This window comes from Trypanosoma melophagium (assembly GCF_022059095.1).
Source record: "Trypanosoma melophagium isolate St. Kilda chromosome Unknown ctg15segment0, whole genome shotgun sequence".
NCBI classification, from domain to species: Eukaryota; Euglenozoa; class Kinetoplastea; order Trypanosomatida; family Trypanosomatidae; genus Trypanosoma; species Trypanosoma melophagium.
Genome location: NW_027125143.1, coordinates 370,302 through 391,599, shown reverse-complemented (window position 1 = coordinate 391,599; position 21,298 = coordinate 370,302). Strand labels below are relative to the sequence as shown.

Here is a 21,298-nt window from a genome sequence, read left to right as displayed (position 1 = left end):
AAAAAAAAAGGAATTGAGAGAGGGACTAATGTGTTAGGGAGTGGGGGTGTTGGAGGGGTAATCACATCATCTTCTTATGTCCACGATGGATGTGAAGTACTATTTTTTTTTCTCTTTCTTTTTTATTTTTTTCTTTCCTTATATAAATCTATGTATTTATCTGTATTTCCTTCTACGTGTTATTGACAGAGGGACGGGTGCAGGATCGCTCTACTTCACACAACAGCAGATATATTATATTTCTTTCTTTTTTTTTATTTCTCTTTTTTCGTGTTTTGTCTTGGAAGGCGTGACTGTGTTTGATTATCATTGAACTATTCTTTTTATTTATTTATATATTTATGTGCGGTAACTCTATCTGTTTTGTTTCTGCTTTATATCTATTTATTTTCTTCTTCTTTGGGGTAGGCTGCGCCGCCAATGTGGGGTTCGTGGCTGGATCAGATCCAAAAGAAACTCGATGATGTCTCCGGACTGGCCGGTGGTACTGATGGAGAGGAATATAATGAAGAGGAAGAAGAATATGAAGAAGAAAATGAAAGAAAAGAAAAAGAAGAGGGAAATATATCTCAACAGAAGAAAGTTGTAACAAGTGAATGGCAGGGAAGTAGCGATCGTAGTGACACGGCATTAAAGCATCAGGAAGAGAAGTCTCATCAGCAATATCAATATCAAGAACAACAGGGGAAGGAAGTTACACCGATTGAGAGAATGGCACCCATTGCCGAAAGTAATAATATACCAGTTAGTAATAATAATCAAACAGTGAAGGAGGTGGTATTACCAGTCAATCACGAGATGTCCGTATCTGTAAAGAAGATAAACACAACCGACGAAGTTTTAGAAATACCAACAGGAAAATACGTACTACAGCCGTTACCAACCACAGGGGAAAGAGGAGAGAACATCTCTTCTAATGTAGTTCCCGCTTTGTCTTCTCTCACGGCTTCAAATATTCCCCCAGTTGTTGATACTGTATCTCTCTCTGCTACTAGTGCTGCTATTACCACAATTGCAGTTGCTAATACTACTAATATTAATACTACTAATACTACTAATACTAGTAGTACTGTTGCTGCGGTAATGCACACCGGTAAAAATGATGAATCTCAACAAGGGACAACATCATCACCGTCCCTTGTCATGCCTCACGAAGTTGTTGAGTGTGTTGGAAGTGAGGATCAACTTTTGCGTTTTCAACGTCAATTAGCGGAAGAGATGGAAGTCTCGAGAATACTCCGTGAGGAGAATCAACGTCTCGGTAGTACTCTGGCCTCTCTGGAGAAGGAAGTGCAGAGTTTGCGCCAAGCCAGAAAAGGGGCTATTGATCCACAAAAAGTAGTCGCATTAGAACGAGAAGGCATGGAACTCTCCAAACAGTTAGGCAAAGAACGGGAACGCAATAAATTACTACAGGGAAAGAAAGGACAATGTGAAGAACGTATCGCATTATTAGAGGAAAAACTCGCCCAATCGGCCCAGCGGGAAGAAGCATTAAAAGATCGTGTAGATGCCAGTCTTGCCGAGTTGGAAGCGGCACAACGGCAAATATCCAATCTCGGTACACAACAGGAGGAGCAACAAAACTATTTAAAGGAACTCGAACTACAATTAGCGCGGGAGAAACAACGTCATGCGGAAATCATAGAAGAACATCAAGAGGAACTCTCCCGCCACAAGACGGAGTTGAGTTTTCAAAAAGAAAACACATCCGATGTACTAGAGAGCCTGCACCGGGAGAAAGAGGGTCTCCTCTCATCGCTCCAGCAGACACAGATGGAGTATGAATATCGATTGCGAGAAGTGGAGCGAAAACTCATTCAGGCCAATCGCCGCGCAGCTGAGGCGGAAACACGATTGACAGAACATGAAAGAGGTTCACTATTGCCATTGCGGGAAATGCGTAGTGCACTGGATGATGTGGAACGTCAGAAGAAATCACTATTACAGGAGTTGGAGTACACCACACAAGAGTGTGCGGCACTAAAGCGAGATCGTATGACCGATATGGAGAGTCACATGCAACGACTGGCGGAGGTGCAGAGAGAATTGGAATTAATGCAGGATGAGAAACTTGCGACGGAGCGGGAATTAGTACAGTGGAAGACTCGACAATCGCAATTACAAAAGTCATTAGATAGTGCACTGGAACGTGTTACAAGAGCGGAGGCAGCGAATGATCACTTAACGGCTGCACTTGAAGAAGCGAGACGACGGGTGGATAGCTGTAGTAAGAACAAGGTCCATAATAATAATAATAATAATAATAATAATAATAACAATGACAATGACAATAGCAACGGCAGCAGCATCAAAAAGGACAGTGTTAACAACAATCACACTAACAACAATAATGATAACAACAGTTCACCAGTCTCTTTTTCGCAATCTGTAAAGGAACTTGGAAGGACACCGTTGCTTTTATCAGATATGAATAATAACAATAGTAACAGTGGTATACGACTCGCGTTGTATCAGTCAGATGTTCATGAAGTACCGGCGGATTTTTGTCGTGGAGGCCGTGGAAGAATGGAACGGGAGTTAGTGCGACAGGCTGTTGAGATTGAACGTCTTCGTCGTGTGGAGGTGAATGCCACAGAGATGCAGCAGCAATTCTCAACACTCGCCGCACAGCATGATCTCCTCATGCAAATGTATGGAAAACTACAGGAAGAACTCCAACAACAACAACAACAACAACAACAAGAAAAGCGGAATCGATAAGGGGACATTTAAGAGGATAGACGTGTATCTTTATATATATTATATGGTCCTGTCAGTTGAGAGTTGATGATGATAAACTGGTTGTGCAGTGTTTGAAAGGTTTTTTTTTCGTTTCTCTATTTCTTTTATGCGCTACAGAAGAAATAAGCAAACGAGCACGAAGAAAGGAGTAACACTATAAATTCCAGACGAGTGGAGATGTCTGCATCGCTCTCTTTCTCCTCCCTTTCCATGAATCAATTTAAACCAATTATGCTAAACAAACTCTACCTCTTTTTTTCTTCTTTTTTTTTCTTTTCTTGTTTCTTTTTATTCCTTGTTGATATTGGGCAGAATCAAATCAGGCAGGCAACTGACCGTGGCATTGAATAATTCGTTTCTGCTGCAGGTGTGCCTCACCGTCACGCTTGGCACCGTCATCTTAATATGTCTTCTTCGCTTTATATGCAATAAACGCCCTAACACTATTAACACCACTGTACACTCCAGAGATCCGCTTATTGTTAATACTACTACTAATACTAATACTAATAATAATAATAATAATAATAATAATAATAATAATAATAATAATAATAATAATAATAATAATAATACTAATACTAATGTGGATGTGGGTTCCGTGCATCTCATGACCTGTGTACAATATGCACAGGTGGAACGTCGACCCTCTGTGCTGCAGCAACAACACTATCAATTACTGCAGTCAATTACATTTACAGATGAGTTGTTGTTATTACGACATGGCGAGCGATTGGATCACGTCGATCGTGCCTGGCGGAACACAATGCGATTATTACCAGAAACAGATCCACCACTCTCCACTGCAGGGCGACAACAGGCACTGGAAACAGGACTTATGTTTCTTAAACAACAACAAAGGGCAAAGATACGACAGCGAGCACAGGGAATGCTCTCCTTTCTGCTTGTTTCACCTTTTCATAGATGTATTGAAACCGCATTGATTGTGAATCTTGTTGGCTTTCACGGGAAACTTGCAATGTTTGTAGATCCACTACTTTGCGATTGGCATTCCCCGAAATTATTTTCACGTCCACCACGATTGGCTGGTCATTATAAATATCATTTAAATAGAATGGCGTTTCGACCAATGTGGGAAACACTGGGAACTTCATTGTTGCTCTTCTTACGTTCTATTCTATTAGATACACACTATGCTATTGATTCAGCTATGGTGGAGGCGTGGATCGCAATAGTGGAGAATCATTGGCTGAAACAGGAACTGTCATTTCTTGTTTGGACTTCCCCTTCTGTACGGGAGTCACTGCAGCGTGGCATTCATGCAGAGACAGAACGTACAGAACACATAAACTACTTGGACAGAAATAATAATAACATTACTACTACTACTACTACTACTACTACTACTACTACTAATAATAATAATAATAATAATAATAATAATAATAATAATAATAATAATAATAATAATAATAATAATAGTGGTGGGTTTAGTGGAATTAGTTATCCAGAAAATGCACGTGGTTTAATGCGTCGAGTGTCTGAGGCGGTGCGTGTGCACTTTGACAGTGACACAGCAGCGAAGTCAAGTGTGCCGGTGTGTGTGTGGGAGGCGGTACGGCAAGAAGCCCAACGTCTACCACGTGTATTTGTACCCCGTAGTGCTGCAGTCAGGCCACTAGAAGAAAAAGAAAAAGAATGTAAACAATATAAACAACAGGAGCAGGAGGATATTTCACTACTGCCACCCACTCGTGTGATGATGATTACACACGCAGCTGTTGTGTCTATGGTGTTAAAGCACTGCTGTCCAAAGTATCACGGTGTAAACAGTGGATTTTCCGTGCCGTACTGTAGTCTTACCAGCCTTTCACGACGCAATAACTTTTACTGTGTTAAAAGCGATAATTCATCATCATCATCTGCACATAATAATAAGAGTAAGAGTAGTAAAAGTAATAATAAAAATAAAAATAAAAATAATAATAATAATAATAGTGTGACGGCGTCTGCGGGGGAATTTCCGTTGGAGTGGTCTGTGACAGCGGAGGGATCCACAACACATTTACAGACAACCATTTTACTTCAATACAGCTAGACATCACTCTTGATAATGGCCTCTAGTGAGAAATAAGAAGAAAGAAAAGAAAAGAAGTGAGGTGAGAATGAATAATACGTGTATGATGGGTGAAAAACACAGGAAATATATATATATATATATATATATATGGTGTTGGGTCAGTGAAAAGAATGTCTATCTAAACATATACAGCGAAAAGAAGGAAAAAAAAGAAGAAATCAAGTAAAGGTGTGGGATAATCTGATCACCTATGTGAAAAAGAACGCAAAACGTTGACATTCACGATACGAAACATAAATCTTTGATACTATTTGTATGATATCTATTTATTTGTCTACTTATTTTAATTTGTTATTTGAATCCTTTTATATTTGCCATTTTAAGGTTCTTTTTCTTTTAAGACAATTCTCTTTCCTCTTCGATATGTTTTTCTTTCTTTCTTTCCTCTTAGTAGTCCCGCCCAACTCTGGTACATTATCTAAGGTTTCCTTTTTTTTTGTTCCCTTTTAAAGTGGGCATTGCTACAATTAAAAAAGAAAAAAAGAAGGAAAGAAAGAAAGAAAGAAAAACATATCAAAGAAGAAAGAGAATTGTTTTAAGAAAAGAAAAAGAACCTTAAAATGGCACAACGTAATTTATGCCAGCAATGCAAATCATACGATGTGGGTGCGGAAGATCCACGAGATAAGAAGTGGTACTGCAATTCATGCTGGTCAGTCTACAACAATAGCAATAGCAATAACAATAATAATAGTGCTAATAGTGATAATAGTACTTCACCGAAACCTTCTCACAACAGTGGAGAGAGAAAAGTACAGAAGAGTCGTCAACAACAACAACAGAAAAAGCAACAGCAGCAGAAACAACAAAAACAACACCAACAACGCAAAGATACAAATCTTTTGTTAAATTTAAGTAGTGATGCTATGAATGTTCTTAATCGACTACAGGGGATAATAGCAAGCAGCGCACAACGCTCTCGCTCTGCAAGTAACGTAACGAGTCTTCTGGAGGATTTATCGTTGATAAAGACAGACGAAGAAAACCGTCATAATAATAATAATAATAATAATAATAATAATAATAATAATAATAAAACTAGTAGTAGTGGTAATAATAATCAACATCATCAACAGCGTATGAGTTCCTTTGTAGGACAATTTATGCAACGACAACAATCTATTGTAGTAGCTACACACTCTGGTGAACCTCTCTCCCCACGTGGGGATCAAGTAGGAGGAGTTGTTCGCTCTGCATATCAAGAGAACCGCAAAGTACCACTTGATTTACTCTTATCTAGTGTTGATGATATTGTTTCCCAGATATACGTATACTTTGATGAGGATATGACACGAATTATCCTCAACGCCCTTGATAGAGTGACATCTTGCGATACACAAAATCAACGGGATGCGATGCGGGTACGTGTTATTGATGAACTCTTACAAACACTCGGGGATGAACATTATGATCTTTTGCAGTGTGTAATGCATCGCCCACGGGATATTTTTCTTCGTTTATTAGAAGAGTTCTGCACACTTGAGGATGATGATAGTGGTAATAATAACAATAATAATAATAATAATAATAATGGTAGTAGTTCCGCCTCACCTCAACACGCCTTAACAGTTCGTTTTGTAAAAACCGCCAAACAACGTGCATTAGCGCGTGAAGTGGCATTTGCGCAGAATGGTGAACTTGTCGATCAACGTTGGTTATCGCACATGCAACAGCGATATCGTCAACTTATGCGGGAATCCGAGTTGGATCAAATCTTTAAACGTGATCTTAGCGTTGTTGGCTCCTCTATGCCTAGTGGGGCAACGCTACTGCAGAAAAAGGATCATATTCGCATTCACGTTCCACCACCAAATCAGAAAATACTCCCAGAGTCTCAACGTGTGTGTATTGCAACGTCTATGCCAGAATGGACACACGCGGCTTTTCTAAAGATTACACATTTAAATACGATTCAATCCAATATCTTTCGAACAGCATTTCATACTTCTCAGAATATTCTCGTGTGTGCTCCCACGGGTGCGGGTAAAACCGTCTGTGCGCTATTAGTAATGCTACGTTGTATTGAAGAACACTTTGAAAATGGTAAACTCGATCGCAACTTTAAAATTATATTTATTGCGCCTATGAAGGCACTTGCACAGGAGATGGTGGAGAACTTTTCACGTCGTTTAGCACCTTTTGCGATGGAAGTTCGTGAACTCACAGGTGATATGCAACTAACAAAGCGTGAAGTTGCCCAAACACAGGTTATCGTTACAACACCAGAAAAATGGGATGTTATTACACGTAAACAAAGTAATGATGATCTGGTACAGCAAGTTCGATTAATTATTATTGATGAAATTCACTTACTTAATGAGGATCGTGGTCCTGTATTAGAAGCCATCGTGGCACGTACACTTCGTCAAAATGAATTACAATCAGATCAACAACCACATCCTATTCGTATTGTTGGTCTTTCTGCGACACTTCCAAACTATAAGGATGTGGCGAACTTTCTACGTGTGGATCTTGAAGAAGGATTAAAAGTATTTGGTCCTGAGTATCGCCCTGTACCACTTGAACAGACATTTATAGGTTTGCAAACAGGAACAAAGAATAAGGAGGAACAGCTGGATTGGCTTGCATATAAGGAAGTTGTAAGAAATGTACGAGAGGGACATCAGGTGATGGTATTTGTACACTCACGTAAACAAACGATTGGATTGGCGAAATATTTTGTGGAGGAGGCTACAAAACATGGACAAGAAGGACTATTTAAACCAAATAGTACAATTCCAACAGAAGCCGCAAAGCGAGGACGCAATTTACAAGGACGTGATCTCGCATCTCTTTTTGCTGCTGGATTTGGGGCTCATCACGCTGGGCTTATTCGTCATGATCGTACATCAACCGAAAGTTTATTTCGCGATGGTTATATTAAAGTACTTGTATGTACTAGTACGCTCGCATGGGGTGTGAACTTACCAGCACACACTGTTATTATTCGTGGTACACACTTATATGACCCTAAACGTGGTGGTCTTGTGCATATTTCTGTTCTTGATGTAATGCAGATATTTGGTCGTGCCGGTAGGCCTCAGTATGATACAAGTGGTCATGGAATTATTGTATCCGATGAGAAGGATGTGGGACACTATTTACGTTTACTGGCGAATGCGCTTCCTATTGAAAGTCAATTGCAGAAAGGTCTCTGCGATCATCTTAATGCTGAGATTCACGCTGGAACTATATCTTCTGTTGTGGAAGGTTCTAGATGGTTGGAATACACTTATATGTGGCAACGTGTACGGGTGAATCCATTATTATATGGATTAAAGATTGCGGATGTACGACGAGATCCAAAACTTAAGACGGTACGATATGAACTTGTAAGTAAAGCAGCAGAAGAGTTAGCAAATGCTGGTATGATTCGATACAATCCAGAAACAGGCGCGGTAGATACTACAGATTTGGGTCGTATTGCAAGTCATTATTATATTTCTCATGAATCTATTGGAACATTTAATATGAAAATGCGACGTCCAGATGAGACATGGATTGATAGTTTGGATATGGGAGCTGCTATGAATATTGTGGCTTGTGCAAATGAGTTTTCACAACTTCGTGTAAGACAAGAAGAACTGGATGAATTAAAAAAGATTCACGCCGCACTACCTAAACAAGTTCAACGTTATGCTATCGTAGGTGAAAGTGCGGATGAAACAAGTGTGGAATGGAAAGTCACAACACTTATGAAGGCATATATTAGTCGTGTGCATATTGAAATGCATTCTCTTGCTTCCGATGTGAATTATGTTGTACAAAATGCACCTCGAATAGCACGTGCACTATTTGAAATAGAAATGCAAAGAGGACATCCATTGTCAACTGCCGCATTTCTTTCTTTGTGTAAATGTTTAGAACAGCAATGTTGGGAATTTCAACACCCACTTTTACAATTTAATGTAGACTTTACAGACGCCGTTCGAACTCGATTGGAAAGCAAAAGACCCACAATGTCAATGTTACAAGAAATGACAGCAAAAGAAATTGGATCGGTTGTACATAATCAACGTTTTGGAAGTGTTATTGCTAGTTTAGTGGCATCTTTTCCTTCTGTAGAACTTGCTGTAGATGTTCAACCTGTTACGCGTACAATTTTACGTGTTAAAGTAACAATTACAGCCACTTTTACATGGAATAGTCGATATCATGGATCTAGCGAACAATTTTGGTTATTAGTGGAAGATCAGGATAATCATTTTATCTTTCATCATGAAGTCATTTCACTAAAACGTAAGGATGTGGAGGCTGGAATACCACAAGTCGTAAATCTATCAGTTCCAATAGTTCCTGAATATGATATGTACTCTGTACGACTCTATAGTGATCGTTGGCTTGGTTGTCGTGAGGATTACACCTTTTCTATTGCCCATTTACATTTACCAGATGATACGCAGACAACTACACGACTTTTACAACTTGCACCGCTTCGTCTTGAAGTTATTCCTGCTGTATATCATCCTATATATGAAAGATATCCACATTTTAATGCTGTACAGACACAAGTATTTCATGCTATGTTTCATACCGATAGCAGTATATTTCTTGGTGCCCCAACAGGAAGTGGTAAAACAGTAGCAGCAGAAATGGCTATATTACGTGTATTTGAAAATCACCCACCAGGATCAAAAATTGTTTATATTGCACCATTAAAAGCACTTGTAAAGGAACGTGTAAAGGATTGGAGTACGCGTTTTGATAAATGTTTAGGTAGACGTGTGGTGGAACTTTCAGGAGATGTTACACCCGATATTACAGCCCTTGTACAAGCTGATATTCTCTGTACTACACCAGAGAAGTGGGATGGTCTTTCACGTAGTTGGCAAGTACGTCGTTATGTCACTGCAGTTCGTCTAGTTATATTTGATGAGATTCACATGCTTGGTACTGATCGTGGACCCATTCTGGAAGTTATTGTAAGTCGTATGCGTTATATTGGTTGGCATCAAAAAACACCTATTCGTCTTATTGGACTTTCCACGGCAGTTGCTAATCCAGCAGATCTCAGTTCATGGCTTGGTGTACAAGAGAAGTGGGCGATATTTAACTTTGATCCTTCTGTACGTCCTGTACCTATGCGAGTCTATATTGCCGGTTATCATGGTAGAAATTATTGTCCTCGTATGGCGGCTATGAATAAACCAATGTATAATGCCATTTGTGAGAAGAGTCCGGATAAACCAGTTATTGTATTTGTCTCATCACGACGACAAACACGATTAACCGCTATGGCTCTTATTGGTTTTCTACTCGTAGAACAAAATACGGCAAAATTTGTACGAATGGATGTGGACGAGGTGGCCGCACTTTCTGCAGGTGTGAGTGATCCATATGTGAAACACTGTATGCAATTCGGTGTTGGCGTGCATCATGCCGGTTTATTAGAAGGAGATCGCACCATCGTTGAAAATGCATTTCTCTCTGGTAAATTACAAATACTCGTCGCCACTTCTACACTTGCATGGGGTGTTAACTTTCCTGCACATATGGTAGTGGTAAAGGGAACGGAGTATTACGATGGAAAGACAAAGACTTATATTGATTATCCTATTACAGATGTACTGCAAATGGTTGGACGTGCAGGTCGTCCGCAGTTTGATACTGAAGGTGTGGCACAAGTACTCTGTCATGAACCTAAAAAGGGATTTTACCGTAAATTTCTGTATGATCCATTTCCTGTTGAGAGTGCTCTACACAAACAATTGCATGTTCACATAAATGCTGAAATTGTTGCTGGTACTATTACAACCCGACAAGATGCTGTTGATTATTTAACCTGGACTTATTTATTCCGTCGACTTGTGAAGAATCCATCTTATTACGGTTTGGAAGACCGATCTCCCAAGTCTGTTACTATATTTCTTTCCACACTTGTGGCCAACGTCTTGGATGAACTTGAGGCTTGTGGATGTATTGAATCTCCACACTGTGAAGAAGATGATGATGACGATTATGATGATGATAATAATAATAATAATAATAATAATAATAATAATAATAATAATAATAATAATAATAATAATAATAATAATAGTGGTGGTATTTATGATGAGCGGAAGAGAGAAAAAAATATGGATGATAATAATAGAGAACGGGATCCTAATGCCTTGACGTATACAGTTCTAGGAAAACTATGTTCCTATTACTATCTCTCCCACAAAACAGTACACTACTTTGATGTGGAAATTCATGCCGGTAGTTCTCAGATAAATGTACTAAAAGCATTATGTGCAGCAGAGGAGTTTAAAGAACTTCCTGTACGACATAATGAAGATAAACTCAATCTTATGCTTAGTCAAACCCTACCACTTGCTATTAACCCAACTAACGCAGATTCACCACATGTAAAGGCATTTTTACTGTTTCAAGCCCACTTTGAAAGAAGTGCCTTACCCATTTCAGATTACTACACCGATCAAAAAACAGCTTTGGATAATGCTGTACGTATTATACAAGCCATGGTAGATATTACGGCTAATAACGGACACTTATATGCATCTCTGCGTTGTATGGCGTTATTACAGTGTATAGTGCAGGGCCTCTGGTGGTACTCGCATACACTTTTGCAAATCCCACACATTACAGAGTCTATGTTGCCTATAATTACATCCCATTGTGGAAATATAGAACACGCCGCACAGATTGCTAGTGCACCACTGGCTACAATACAAAAACTGCAAGATGTTCTACGTGATAAGTGTGAACTCAATTCCATACAGCTGCGTGAGGCAATGAATGCGGTTTGTGGGTTTCCTCTCATTGATGTACAAATACATCTTGCCCGCGTTATGCCAAACAGTAATAGTGATACAAACACAAATGATAACAATGACAAATCACATATTCTACACACACGAGAAGAAGTCTCATCAGATACAGAAGAGGGAGAGGTGGAGTATGAGTTAACGGTGTATATGACACGACTCTCCGTGGCTGGTAAACACGTAGTGGCCCCTCGTTTTACGAAGACGAAGGATGAACAGTATTGGATTGTTGTGGGAAATGAAAATACAGGCGAGTTAATTGCGATGAAACGTGTGAATCGTTTGCAATCACACACATCCGCAACACTTCGTTTTGACTGGGATGATGATTGGGCGGAGATTGCAGAAGATGATACGGTGAAACTTAACCTGTACCTTGTATGTGACTCTTACATTGGAATGGATCAGCAGTATAGCTTCAATGTGCCAGTACCTTTCCACAACTGAAGAGAAAATAATAAATAAAAAGCAAGAGGGAGTTAAAGAGAAACAACAGAAACAACAAGAGGAATAACTAAAAGAAGAGTGATTGTAAGTTTGCGCTGTGGATGAGTGATATGGGGGAAAGAAACTAACGATGACGTCTCTTATCTGTATCTTTCTTCTGTGTTATGGGAGGATGATGATTGTGATTGCGATTTGTGTGTATTTGCGTACGAATTTGTGTGTGTGCCATATTAAGATATTTATGCTGAATTTTAAAGTGAATTATTCAATGTGTTTTTCTATTTTTAAATTTAAATTTAAATTTTCTATGTTCTCTCTTTTTTTCTTTCTTTGCTTGCAATTTCACTATTCTTCTTCTTACTACAACAGCATCAATAGCAGCAAATACAAGAAACACAAATAATAAATTAAAATACCATATATATACCCAAGTAAGAATATATATAACTTTATACGTATTAATAAATACGTTTAAACTCATGTCTGCCTTGCCAGTTCTTACGGGTCGCTGTTTTTGGGGTAGACGTTTAACGCCTAGTGGTCCACTGCTTTACTCCGCCGTTGTCTCTAGCGGCGGGGCACCGTTGAGTTTACTGGGTAATACATACTACGAACGACGATTTGGGAAAAAAAAAACATCATCATCAACACAAGTGGGAGAAGGGAGAAGAGGAAGAGGAGAAATAGCGATGGGTAGTACTGGTGAGCCAAACCATGGAGAAGACTTTATAACACCATCAAGAAGACTTCCACCACTTTCTGCGGGGGATATTGTTGTAAAGATGAGCTCCGCTACACCGGCTTCAATGCGTGGTCGCCGTCTTGTTGATGTGACTGGTATACATACAAGTTACTTTAATGCATCCGAGCGAAATACACATGCACGTCTTTGTATGGATGATGTTGTGGATTCGATGCATTTATACAATGGCCACGAAGTACCAGAGTTAAAACGTGGTGTTGTTGCTATTGGGAGAATTACAGTACTGTGTGCGTTTCCATTTTCAGGATCTAGGACATCATCATCATCGTCGTTGTTTGTTGTACAGAATGCATCGACGACACTTCTCAAACGTAATAATTTGGTTTATCGTAGTGAAGAAGAGGGTGTTCAAATCGTGCGTGTTATAGCAGAGAACTGTCGTGCTGCTGCACTAAAGCAACTTCGTCTCTCGCCTGTTATGCGTGGTGATAGTGTTGTTGGCGTGTGTTTGAGGTAAATAACGCCTTCTCAGTTCATATGGAATGGCTATAACTGTCGAAGAAGAAGAAATGGGGTAATCTGAAGAGAAATAGGGGAAATAGAAAATATAGCCCTTTAAAGGACTGTTTTTATTTTCTTATCTTTCATTACGTTTTTGTTTATTTATTTCTTTTTTCTTTTGTTTTGTGTTCATTGGAAATTAATTATACGCGTATCTAATATATGGCTCTTCATCTCTTTATTATTACTATTCCTCATGATCATCTAGTTTATGTGTACATTCTTTTTCTTTCTTTTTTTCTTTTCTCTCTCTATCTGTGTGTATATATCCGTACCACGACAGTGTGAGATTGACTCTACATCCATCTCTACATCTCTACATCTCTACATTTCTAAACTTCTACACATCTAAAACACATACAGTTATATTAACACACGTCAGGGTCATGCCGAGTGGACCCAAGTCAAACAAATACACCAACCGCCACGCGGCGGAGGCCCGTGAACGGCAGCAGGAACGTGAAGCTCAAGCAAAGGCCGAACGGGCAAAAGCCGCAGAAGACGCACTGTGGGCCAACACCGATGATGACCCAAAACAGCAGCGGCGAATGGCACGACAACGAGAGGCGGAGGCGAAGGCACAACGAGAGGCGGAGTTAAGAGCAGAGCGGAAAGAACAGCTCCTGCAGGAGGAGCGGGAACTCAGCCAGAAGGCACCACAGAAAGTTACAAGACGGCAGATACAGAAGGAATTGTCAAAGATGCTCAGTGATTATGATAAGGTGAAGAAGCAGCAGGAACAGCAGCAACATGGGGCAGTCGTAAATAGCGAGACCACGGCGTTGCCAGAGGGAGGAAATCCTAACAGGGCGGGAAATAAGAATACGAATTCAGGATACAACGAAAGTAGCGGTAATGAAATTAATGCTACTGGTAGTGTGGGTGAAGTTTTGTCCGCGGTTCAGTCGGGTATGACAGGTGGTCCCTCTGTGCCGGATAATCGGCATATCGGTAAACGGGCACGGGTTCTTTACCGACACTTTTGTGATGAGCAACTCCCCATGCTGCGTGAAGAGAAGCCTGGTCTGCGTCGTACACAATACAATGATTTGTTATGGGAAATGTGGCAAAAGAGTCCGACAAACCCGTTTGTGCAGCGAAATGAGTTGCGTTCAAAAGAGCGTCTTGAAGAGGAACGCCGATGGATGGAACAAGGTGATGATGATAGTGAAGGTGGGGAAGGCAATGATGATGGCGAGGGAAAGAAGTAAAAGAACGAACGAACGAACGAACGAAAGAAAGAAAGAAAGAAAGAAAGAGGCGGCAACAGCATTTTAGATCTCAATCACGCTGTTAAAAATGGTAATGAAGATGAGGATGAAGATGTTGATGATGCGGTTTTTTCTATTTTGAAAGAAAAAAAAGAAATGGAAAAAAGAGAAGAAAGAAAAAAATGGGTAAGGGGGAATGTGATGAAAATCGCTTGGGACACTACCACTACCCCCACCATAACAACCGCATCAAGAGAGTGGCGGCAGTAGCAACGCAAGGGATTCGATATCACTAACAATAACAACAACATACGAGCAACACAATGAGCAACATTACTTTTTTTATTTATTTTAATTTTAAAAAGGAGTTCAACAGAAAAATAAGGCGAGGAAAACAAATGAAGATAACTACTGTAGGACGAAAAGGAAATACAAATGGAAGAACTATAATAAATAAGCGTGGTGTGCAGCTGCTCTTGCGGAGGTGTGTGAGTAAGAAAAAACTCTCTACAAACTCCACTTACAAGACGAATATGCATTCCCAAATAGTGGCCATATAAAATTATATATGCGTATTTGTGTATGCTTGTATTTACTTGTTATACCTGTGGACGAATAAATAAAAGAAAACATAAACTCTTTTCTAAGAATTGAGAAGGTCTATTTATTTTTTCTTTATTTTTTCGATTTTGATATCTTTCTCTTTCTCTCTTTCTCTCTCTCTCTCAGAGGGTTAATTTTTCTTCTCTTTTATTTCCGTTTTCTTTTTTTTCTTTTCTATTTAGAGAGCTGGACGGTGCGTTAACATATCATCTGAGTTGAGAGTGTGATTGACTGTGTGTGTGTGTGTGGGGGGGGAAAATATAGTCGTTGGTAGTTTGATATGCCGACGAGGTTAACCACGCGTCCTGGTCGTCCCCGGCGTGGTGGGAACACGACAGGGGCAGGCGTTGGTGGTGGGGTGACGGTGTCCTCTTCCTCGTCTTTGCCGGATGTGAACCACCGCGGTGGGAGTCCGACGGCGGGGGATGTGGTGGCCTCCACCTTTGCGAATGCGGACCTGCGAGTGTCCCGCGCCGCCGTGGCGGAGTACGCGTCGCGGTGTGAGGCGCTTTCCCGCGCGAATGCCGAGCTGCGGACGGCCCTCTCGCGGCAGGAGCGGGACTCGATCCACGTGGTGGAGCGGCTGGAGGGGGACCTGCGGGCGGCGCGGGCGGAGGCGGCGGGGCAGCGGGCGGAAGTCCAGCGGCTGCTGGCGGAGGCGGCCACGGCGACGGGCGAAGTCCGGGCGGAGTACGAGCGGGCGCTGGCGGAGCGGGACGAACAAATCGCCGCCCTCGCGGCGGTCGCCCGGCGGCTGCAGGCGGCGGCTTCGGCAGCGGCGGGGGGGCGGGCGGCGGCAGCAGCGGCGGAACGCGAACGACTGCGGGCCGCGTTGGACGAGGCGGTCGCTGCACATGACGCCGAACTCGCCGCCCTGCGCTTTCAGACCGTAGATCGCAAAGTGCGTCTCATCGCACTGGAGTCGGCCATGCGGGAGGAGTTTAAACAACACGTAGAGGAGGCAGCAGGGAAACTGCTGGAGCAGCGAAGTGCGGCACTGCTGCAGGACCACGCCGCTCTCATGGAGGAACGAGAACGCCTCACACAAGATATTGAAGAACTCGTACGGCTCACCACTGCCCAACACGAGGAGGGAGCAGGGGTACGGCGACGTGGGGAACTCCAGCAACACGCATGTACAGAAGTAATGCGACGCATCGTCCAGGGTAATCAACGCGCGCGGGAAGCCGCCGTGAAGATACAACAGTTAGAAAGTCGTGTGAAGGAGCTGATTTATGAGAATCGAACCATTCGCAATGATCTTGCTCATCAATATGAGAAACAAATAGAAACACTGGAGAAGACTCTAGCGGAAACCCGAGCTTCGCTTCAAACCCACCGAACTGAATTACAGCGTATGCGTCAAATAGCCTCCACCGTGGTAGCACAACGATCAGATCTCGAACGTTTCTTCTATGTTGCACTAAAGGACGTGCGTCGCATGCGGGCAGGGGCATCACAGCATGCCGCCACGTCGTCTACACTAGTTTCTTCTCACCCACACCGGCAAAAACAACAGCAACAACGAATAGCCCCTCTCAATGCAGAAATGAACAACGTCAGCAGCGGTGGGTCCCGGCCACAACACGAGAAAGAGGAACAACAAGTGCAACCTCCGAAGTCTCATACTATAGATTCTACGGGGCAAGGCTTGGGTAGTACAACATTCCTCACAGACTCACCTACGACTCTTGCCACTGCTTCAACGATGACCACTCCCGCTACAGGCCCAGCAATTTTACTTGGACCAGCACCACCGACCGTAGAACCCTTACGACGACGTGGAGGTAGCGGATTGCGACTGTCAAAAGGAGCTACCATCAACGCCGGTAGTGCCACTGGAGGAGGTGGTAATAAGACTATCAACAACAATAACAATAATGCCTTGAATATGGATCTCGGTGAAGGTGGCGACGGGGTCTACTTGGACGATCTCTCATGGGATGATAAGGAGAAGATCATCAAGGCGTTACTCTTCTTTATCAACCAGACATGTTATCAACGCCTTCCAGGGAAACAAGTCACGGCTAATGACGTGGCATGAGTCAAGGAGTGAAACTTCCTCGTTTGGCCTTTTTGTTTTTGTTCTCTTTTTTTTTATAAGATTGAATTATGTAATCAAGTACACTTTGTGCCTTTATATCTATTATTCTCCCTTTATTTATTTTTTTTTTGTGTGCTGTTCCCTTTTTGTTCGCTTCTTTTATTTCTTTTCTTGCCTTTCCCTCCACCTGGGGGTTATCTGACACCGTATACATATGTAAAGACTGGAATCTCTGAAGGAGTTAGGTGACAAGGAGAGAGCGGAAACAGTGAAAGGAAGTGATAAATGGGAGAGTGTTATATATATATTTATGGAGAGAAAAAGACAAAGAAAAACAAAGAAAAATGAGATGGACAGTTTTATAAAACAATTAGCGAGCAAAACAAAAACAAAAACAAAAACAAAAAAACAACAGCAAGGAGAAAAGAGAAGAACAATGTGAAGGACTAAAAAAAAAGTTAAAAGAAAAATGATGTAAATTATATTCATTGATTGGTAACCCTTTGTATGATGCACACGCAAACTTATTTTCTGCTTATAGTTGTGTGTGTATGTGTGTGTTTGCGATGGAATGAGTGTTGCTTGAGAACTTTTGTATGTGTGGATTGACCTCTTTGTATCTAATGGAAAAGTACTTTTCCTATTTATTCAAATATCGATGTCTTTGGGCTCGTTGTCATACTCTTGCTTTTTTTCTTTTTTACAAGGGCAGAGACATTTTTTTCTTTGTTCTTGTGGTTTGATTTCACTTTCATTTCTCTCCTTTTTTTTACAGCGAAGGCTGAGGATGAACGTTGACAATCCTTTCGCAGATGATTTGAGTTCGCTCGATGCCATTATGGCAGAACTCGCCGCTGAACAGGGAAGTAGGTCGTCCATTCCCGCGTCCCGGGCTGTGCCTTCTCTCTCTACGGCCACTGTGGCAAATAATACAACGGCATCCCCGACTGTTAGTTCCCCGTCTTTGGGAATGGAGGGACGTCGAGGCAGACGTGATGGGCGACCAATGAAAGATTCAGCACAACAACAACAACAACAACAACAATTTCCAGCAGCAGCGGCAGCAGGAACTGGGATGACAAGAACGACCAGAGTGGTAAAAGATGAACCTATGCCGTGGGAAATAGATGATGATGATTCTCCAACAATGACGCGACAGCATACGGCTGCGGCACTACAACCCGCGTTTCTATCGTCTAGCTCTGGTGTGAGAGTTCAACAAGGGACAGTTGCGAGGGGTGATGACAATAACAATAACAACAACAACAACAACAACAACAACAACAACAGTGATTATGATTATGATGATGATGATCCACTTGGTTTTCTCGAAGGTCCAGTCTCGGCCAAGCGAACTGCGGCGTCAGGTTACTCAGGAAGTGTGGTTACTCCTTCTGCTGATGCTAATGCTAATGCTGCTTCTCCTGTTCAACGTGTGAAGAGTGAAGAGGAGAAGCGTCGGGTGGAATATCGTGATCTTTTGTCTTCGTTGGATGCTGTCGAAATGGAATTATCACAGATGCAGAGTACATTAGACACACTTCAAATTAAGACAGATACCGAACTAACGGAGATGGAAACTAAAATAATAGAAAAGCAAATGGAAATTGCAAAAAAAGAAGAAAATATAACTGCTGAACAGCAGGCATATAACGTCTACCACCAGAAACGATTACAAGAGGTACATGATCATACGGCAGATCTCTTGAAACAACAGGAAGAGGTAGTGGGAACTGCAGAAAGGGAACGTTATAAGACACAATTGAGAAGCCTTACTGCTGAAGTAGAAGAAAGAGAGAGTAGAATAGAAGAATTGTTACAGCAACGTGAGTTACTGCTACAAAATCATAGATACGATGAGAAGGGAATTTTTATTGCTTTAGAAGAAGAAGAGAAAAAGGATATTGCTGCAACTTCTGATAATGATGATAGTAATAATAGTGATGATCTTGATAAAAGTGGTGGTGGGGGTGGTGTTAATAATCTTGGTAGTGTAGAGAGGAAAATGAATGCTGCACTTCGTATTTTACGTCAACACCATGATGAGAGGCTAGATTCACTTAAAAATGGTGTACTGGAGTTCATTCATCAAGAGACAAGAGATGTTGCAGAGGAAACACGTAAGAATCGGGAGTCCACATACATGCAGGATGTTATAGCACGTAAAGAAGAACTTGCAGAGTTTATGCACGACTTCTTAGAACGGTATCGCGATTTCTTTCAATATCGTGCAGAACAAAAGACACGTAATATGAAAACTGTGCGTGAAGGACTGCAAGAAGCAACAGCGCAGTTGCGTTTGTGCGCTAAAAAACGATTGGAGGCACGAGTGAAAGATGTTGCTAACAAACTACAGGAGGGGGCTAGGCGTTTTGAGCAACTCGCAACCGAATCGTTTGAATATGTTCGTCGCAAAGCAGAAGCAATAAGTGATAGTGATAAAACTACTGCACAAAGCCAACTTGCAGATTTGGAGAATCGTTGTCAAGTTGAACAAGCTGTACTAGAGAAACTGCAGCGAGCTGAGGTGGAGACATTACAAGAACAACTAGAGCGTCTGCGGCGATTAAGCGAACGGGATCGTAGTGAAAGTAATACAGAAAAACAAGAAGGAGTAAGGAATTTGTGCATCGCTAAGGCAGAGTCTTTTACTTCTGTTGTGCGACAATTGGAGTCTGCGGTGCGGCAGCAAGTGCGACAGCAAATGGCTAGGAATAAAGCACTTCGCGTGAAAGGTGAGGGACATCTCTTTCTTAATAATGAGGAACTCGCTATTCGTATGGCAGTAGAGGAGAAGGAAGCTGCAGTCAGTTCACTACTAGATGGGGTGCGAAAACAGCAACAGGAATTTTTTGCCACGCGTCAGCGCTGTAATGAGTTGCATGCACTTATATTGAGTAAATTACAGGAAGAAATTCAAACTATACGACAACAGCGACTCGCCCAGGAGTCACATTTCGCCAGTGTAGAACTTCTTCGCACATCATGGGGACGAGAGCAGCAAGAATTCCTGAATTGGGGACTAGAAGTACCACAGATTGTTGGTAATGATATTACTACTAATACTACTAGTGAAGCTGTTGCTGCGGGTTCACGCGCTCATATACCAATAGCCACTGCCGTAGTAAATACGATGGATCTTATCGCAGAACGCACTCATTCACTTGTAGAAAGTCGTGCACAAATGAAAGAGCAATGGCTTCAGCATCACCAGTTTATGGAAAAAGAATACAATAATGTGTTGACGGAGCGACGTGAAACGGAATTACGTTGGGGACATCTGGTAGAATCTTTACTGGAGTTGTTAACAGAGCAAGAGGCAGCAGGAGCACAAGAGTGTGAAGTAACAAAAGAAATTGCAAAACTGGAGGCCGCAAAGGAACTCCTTAATCATGATAAGGAATTGTTTTGCCGTCGTCGTGCAGAATTGGAGGAGGATACCAAAGATCTTAAGAAGGAACTGCAGGAAATACTCTCAGAGAGGGCTAAACAAACTGAACTACAACAGAAACTTACCAAAGAACAGACGGCACTACTACAAGAGCAACAACGTTTGATTGCTGAATCCCATGGATTACAATATGCTGCTGCTGCTGCTGCTGCTGCTTCTACTAATAATAATAGTAATACTAATCATGGTAATGCTAATAATAAGGGTGCTCTGGATGACGCAGAGCTGTACTCTGTTCCCTCTCCTCTTCATGGGAGGCCCGCATCGCGTCACTTTGTTGGTAGGCTTCAGGATGAGACCGATAGCGATAATGTACTTCCCTCATCAGAAAAACAACAACAACAACATCATCAACGAAGAATGGAGATGAGAAGGCCTACACTTCCTCCCAATGTGATTTCAGAGAGTCCTTTAACAGGCACATACAATAACTCACCTTTCAGAGACTTTGCAGGTGGGATAAGATCTAATGCGTAGTGGAGATTCTGGAGTTTCTCTATATTTATCTCTCTCTCTTTGCTTGATTCTTCCTTTTTTTTCGATTAGTTTTGCGTATTTAATATGGTTGACGCCCTTTTGAGCATATCCACCTGCTCACTCAAAGAGAGCTACTCTTTTCCTAATTCTTATGTCTATTTGAAGTAGGAAAAAAAAAAGGTGTA

At 41.6% G+C, this 21,298-nt stretch overlaps 7 protein-coding genes across 7 annotated transcripts; all 7 read left to right on the top strand.

Annotated features, from left to right (window-relative positions):
* Positions 1–420: 420 nt before the first annotated feature.
* LSM04_008150 (uncharacterized protein) lies at positions 421–2,724 on the top strand (the record flags this gene model as incomplete). Its single annotated transcript, XM_067338465.1, has 1 exon — positions 421–2,724. One exon carries the CDS (start codon positions 421–423, stop codon positions 2,722–2,724), a length of 2,304 nt encoding a protein of 767 aa, XP_067193794.1.
* A 631-nt stretch (positions 2,725–3,355) lies between these two features.
* LSM04_002371 (Histidine phosphatase superfamily) lies at positions 3,356–4,804 on the top strand (the record flags this gene model as incomplete). Its single annotated transcript, XM_067338464.1, has 1 exon — positions 3,356–4,804. The coding sequence occupies one exon, from the start codon at positions 3,356–3,358 to the stop codon at positions 4,802–4,804; it is 1,449 nt and encodes a 482-aa protein (XP_067193685.1).
* Positions 4,805–5,406: 602 nt separating this feature from the next.
* LSM04_009381 (Sec63 domain) lies at positions 5,407–12,063 on the top strand (the record flags this gene model as incomplete). The annotated part of the gene is made up of 1 exon (XM_067338462.1): positions 5,407–12,063. One exon carries the CDS (start codon positions 5,407–5,409, stop codon positions 12,061–12,063), a length of 6,657 nt encoding a protein of 2,218 aa, XP_067193812.1.
* Positions 12,064–12,542: 479 nt separating this feature from the next.
* On the top strand, positions 12,543–13,283 carry LSM04_003913 (uncharacterized protein; the record flags this gene model as incomplete). Its single annotated transcript, XM_067338461.1, has 1 exon — positions 12,543–13,283. The coding sequence occupies one exon, from the start codon at positions 12,543–12,545 to the stop codon at positions 13,281–13,283; it is 741 nt and encodes a 246-aa protein (XP_067193722.1).
* A 430-nt stretch (positions 13,284–13,713) lies between these two features.
* On the top strand, positions 13,714–14,538 carry LSM04_002523 (Coiled-coil domain-containing protein 124/Oxs1; the record flags this gene model as incomplete). The annotated part of the gene is made up of 1 exon (XM_067338460.1): positions 13,714–14,538. One exon carries the CDS (start codon positions 13,714–13,716, stop codon positions 14,536–14,538), a length of 825 nt encoding a protein of 274 aa, XP_067193689.1.
* An 883-nt stretch (positions 14,539–15,421) lies between these two features.
* On the top strand, positions 15,422–17,185 carry LSM04_007082 (uncharacterized protein; the record flags this gene model as incomplete). The annotated part of the gene is made up of 1 exon (XM_067338459.1): positions 15,422–17,185. One exon carries the CDS (start codon positions 15,422–15,424, stop codon positions 17,183–17,185), a length of 1,764 nt encoding a protein of 587 aa, XP_067193777.1.
* A 787-nt stretch (positions 17,186–17,972) lies between these two features.
* LSM04_005483 (uncharacterized protein) lies at positions 17,973–21,113 on the top strand (the record flags this gene model as incomplete). Its single annotated transcript, XM_067338458.1, has 1 exon — positions 17,973–21,113. One exon carries the CDS (start codon positions 17,973–17,975, stop codon positions 21,111–21,113), a length of 3,141 nt encoding a protein of 1,046 aa, XP_067193744.1.
* Between the last annotated feature and the right edge of the window lie 185 nt (positions 21,114–21,298).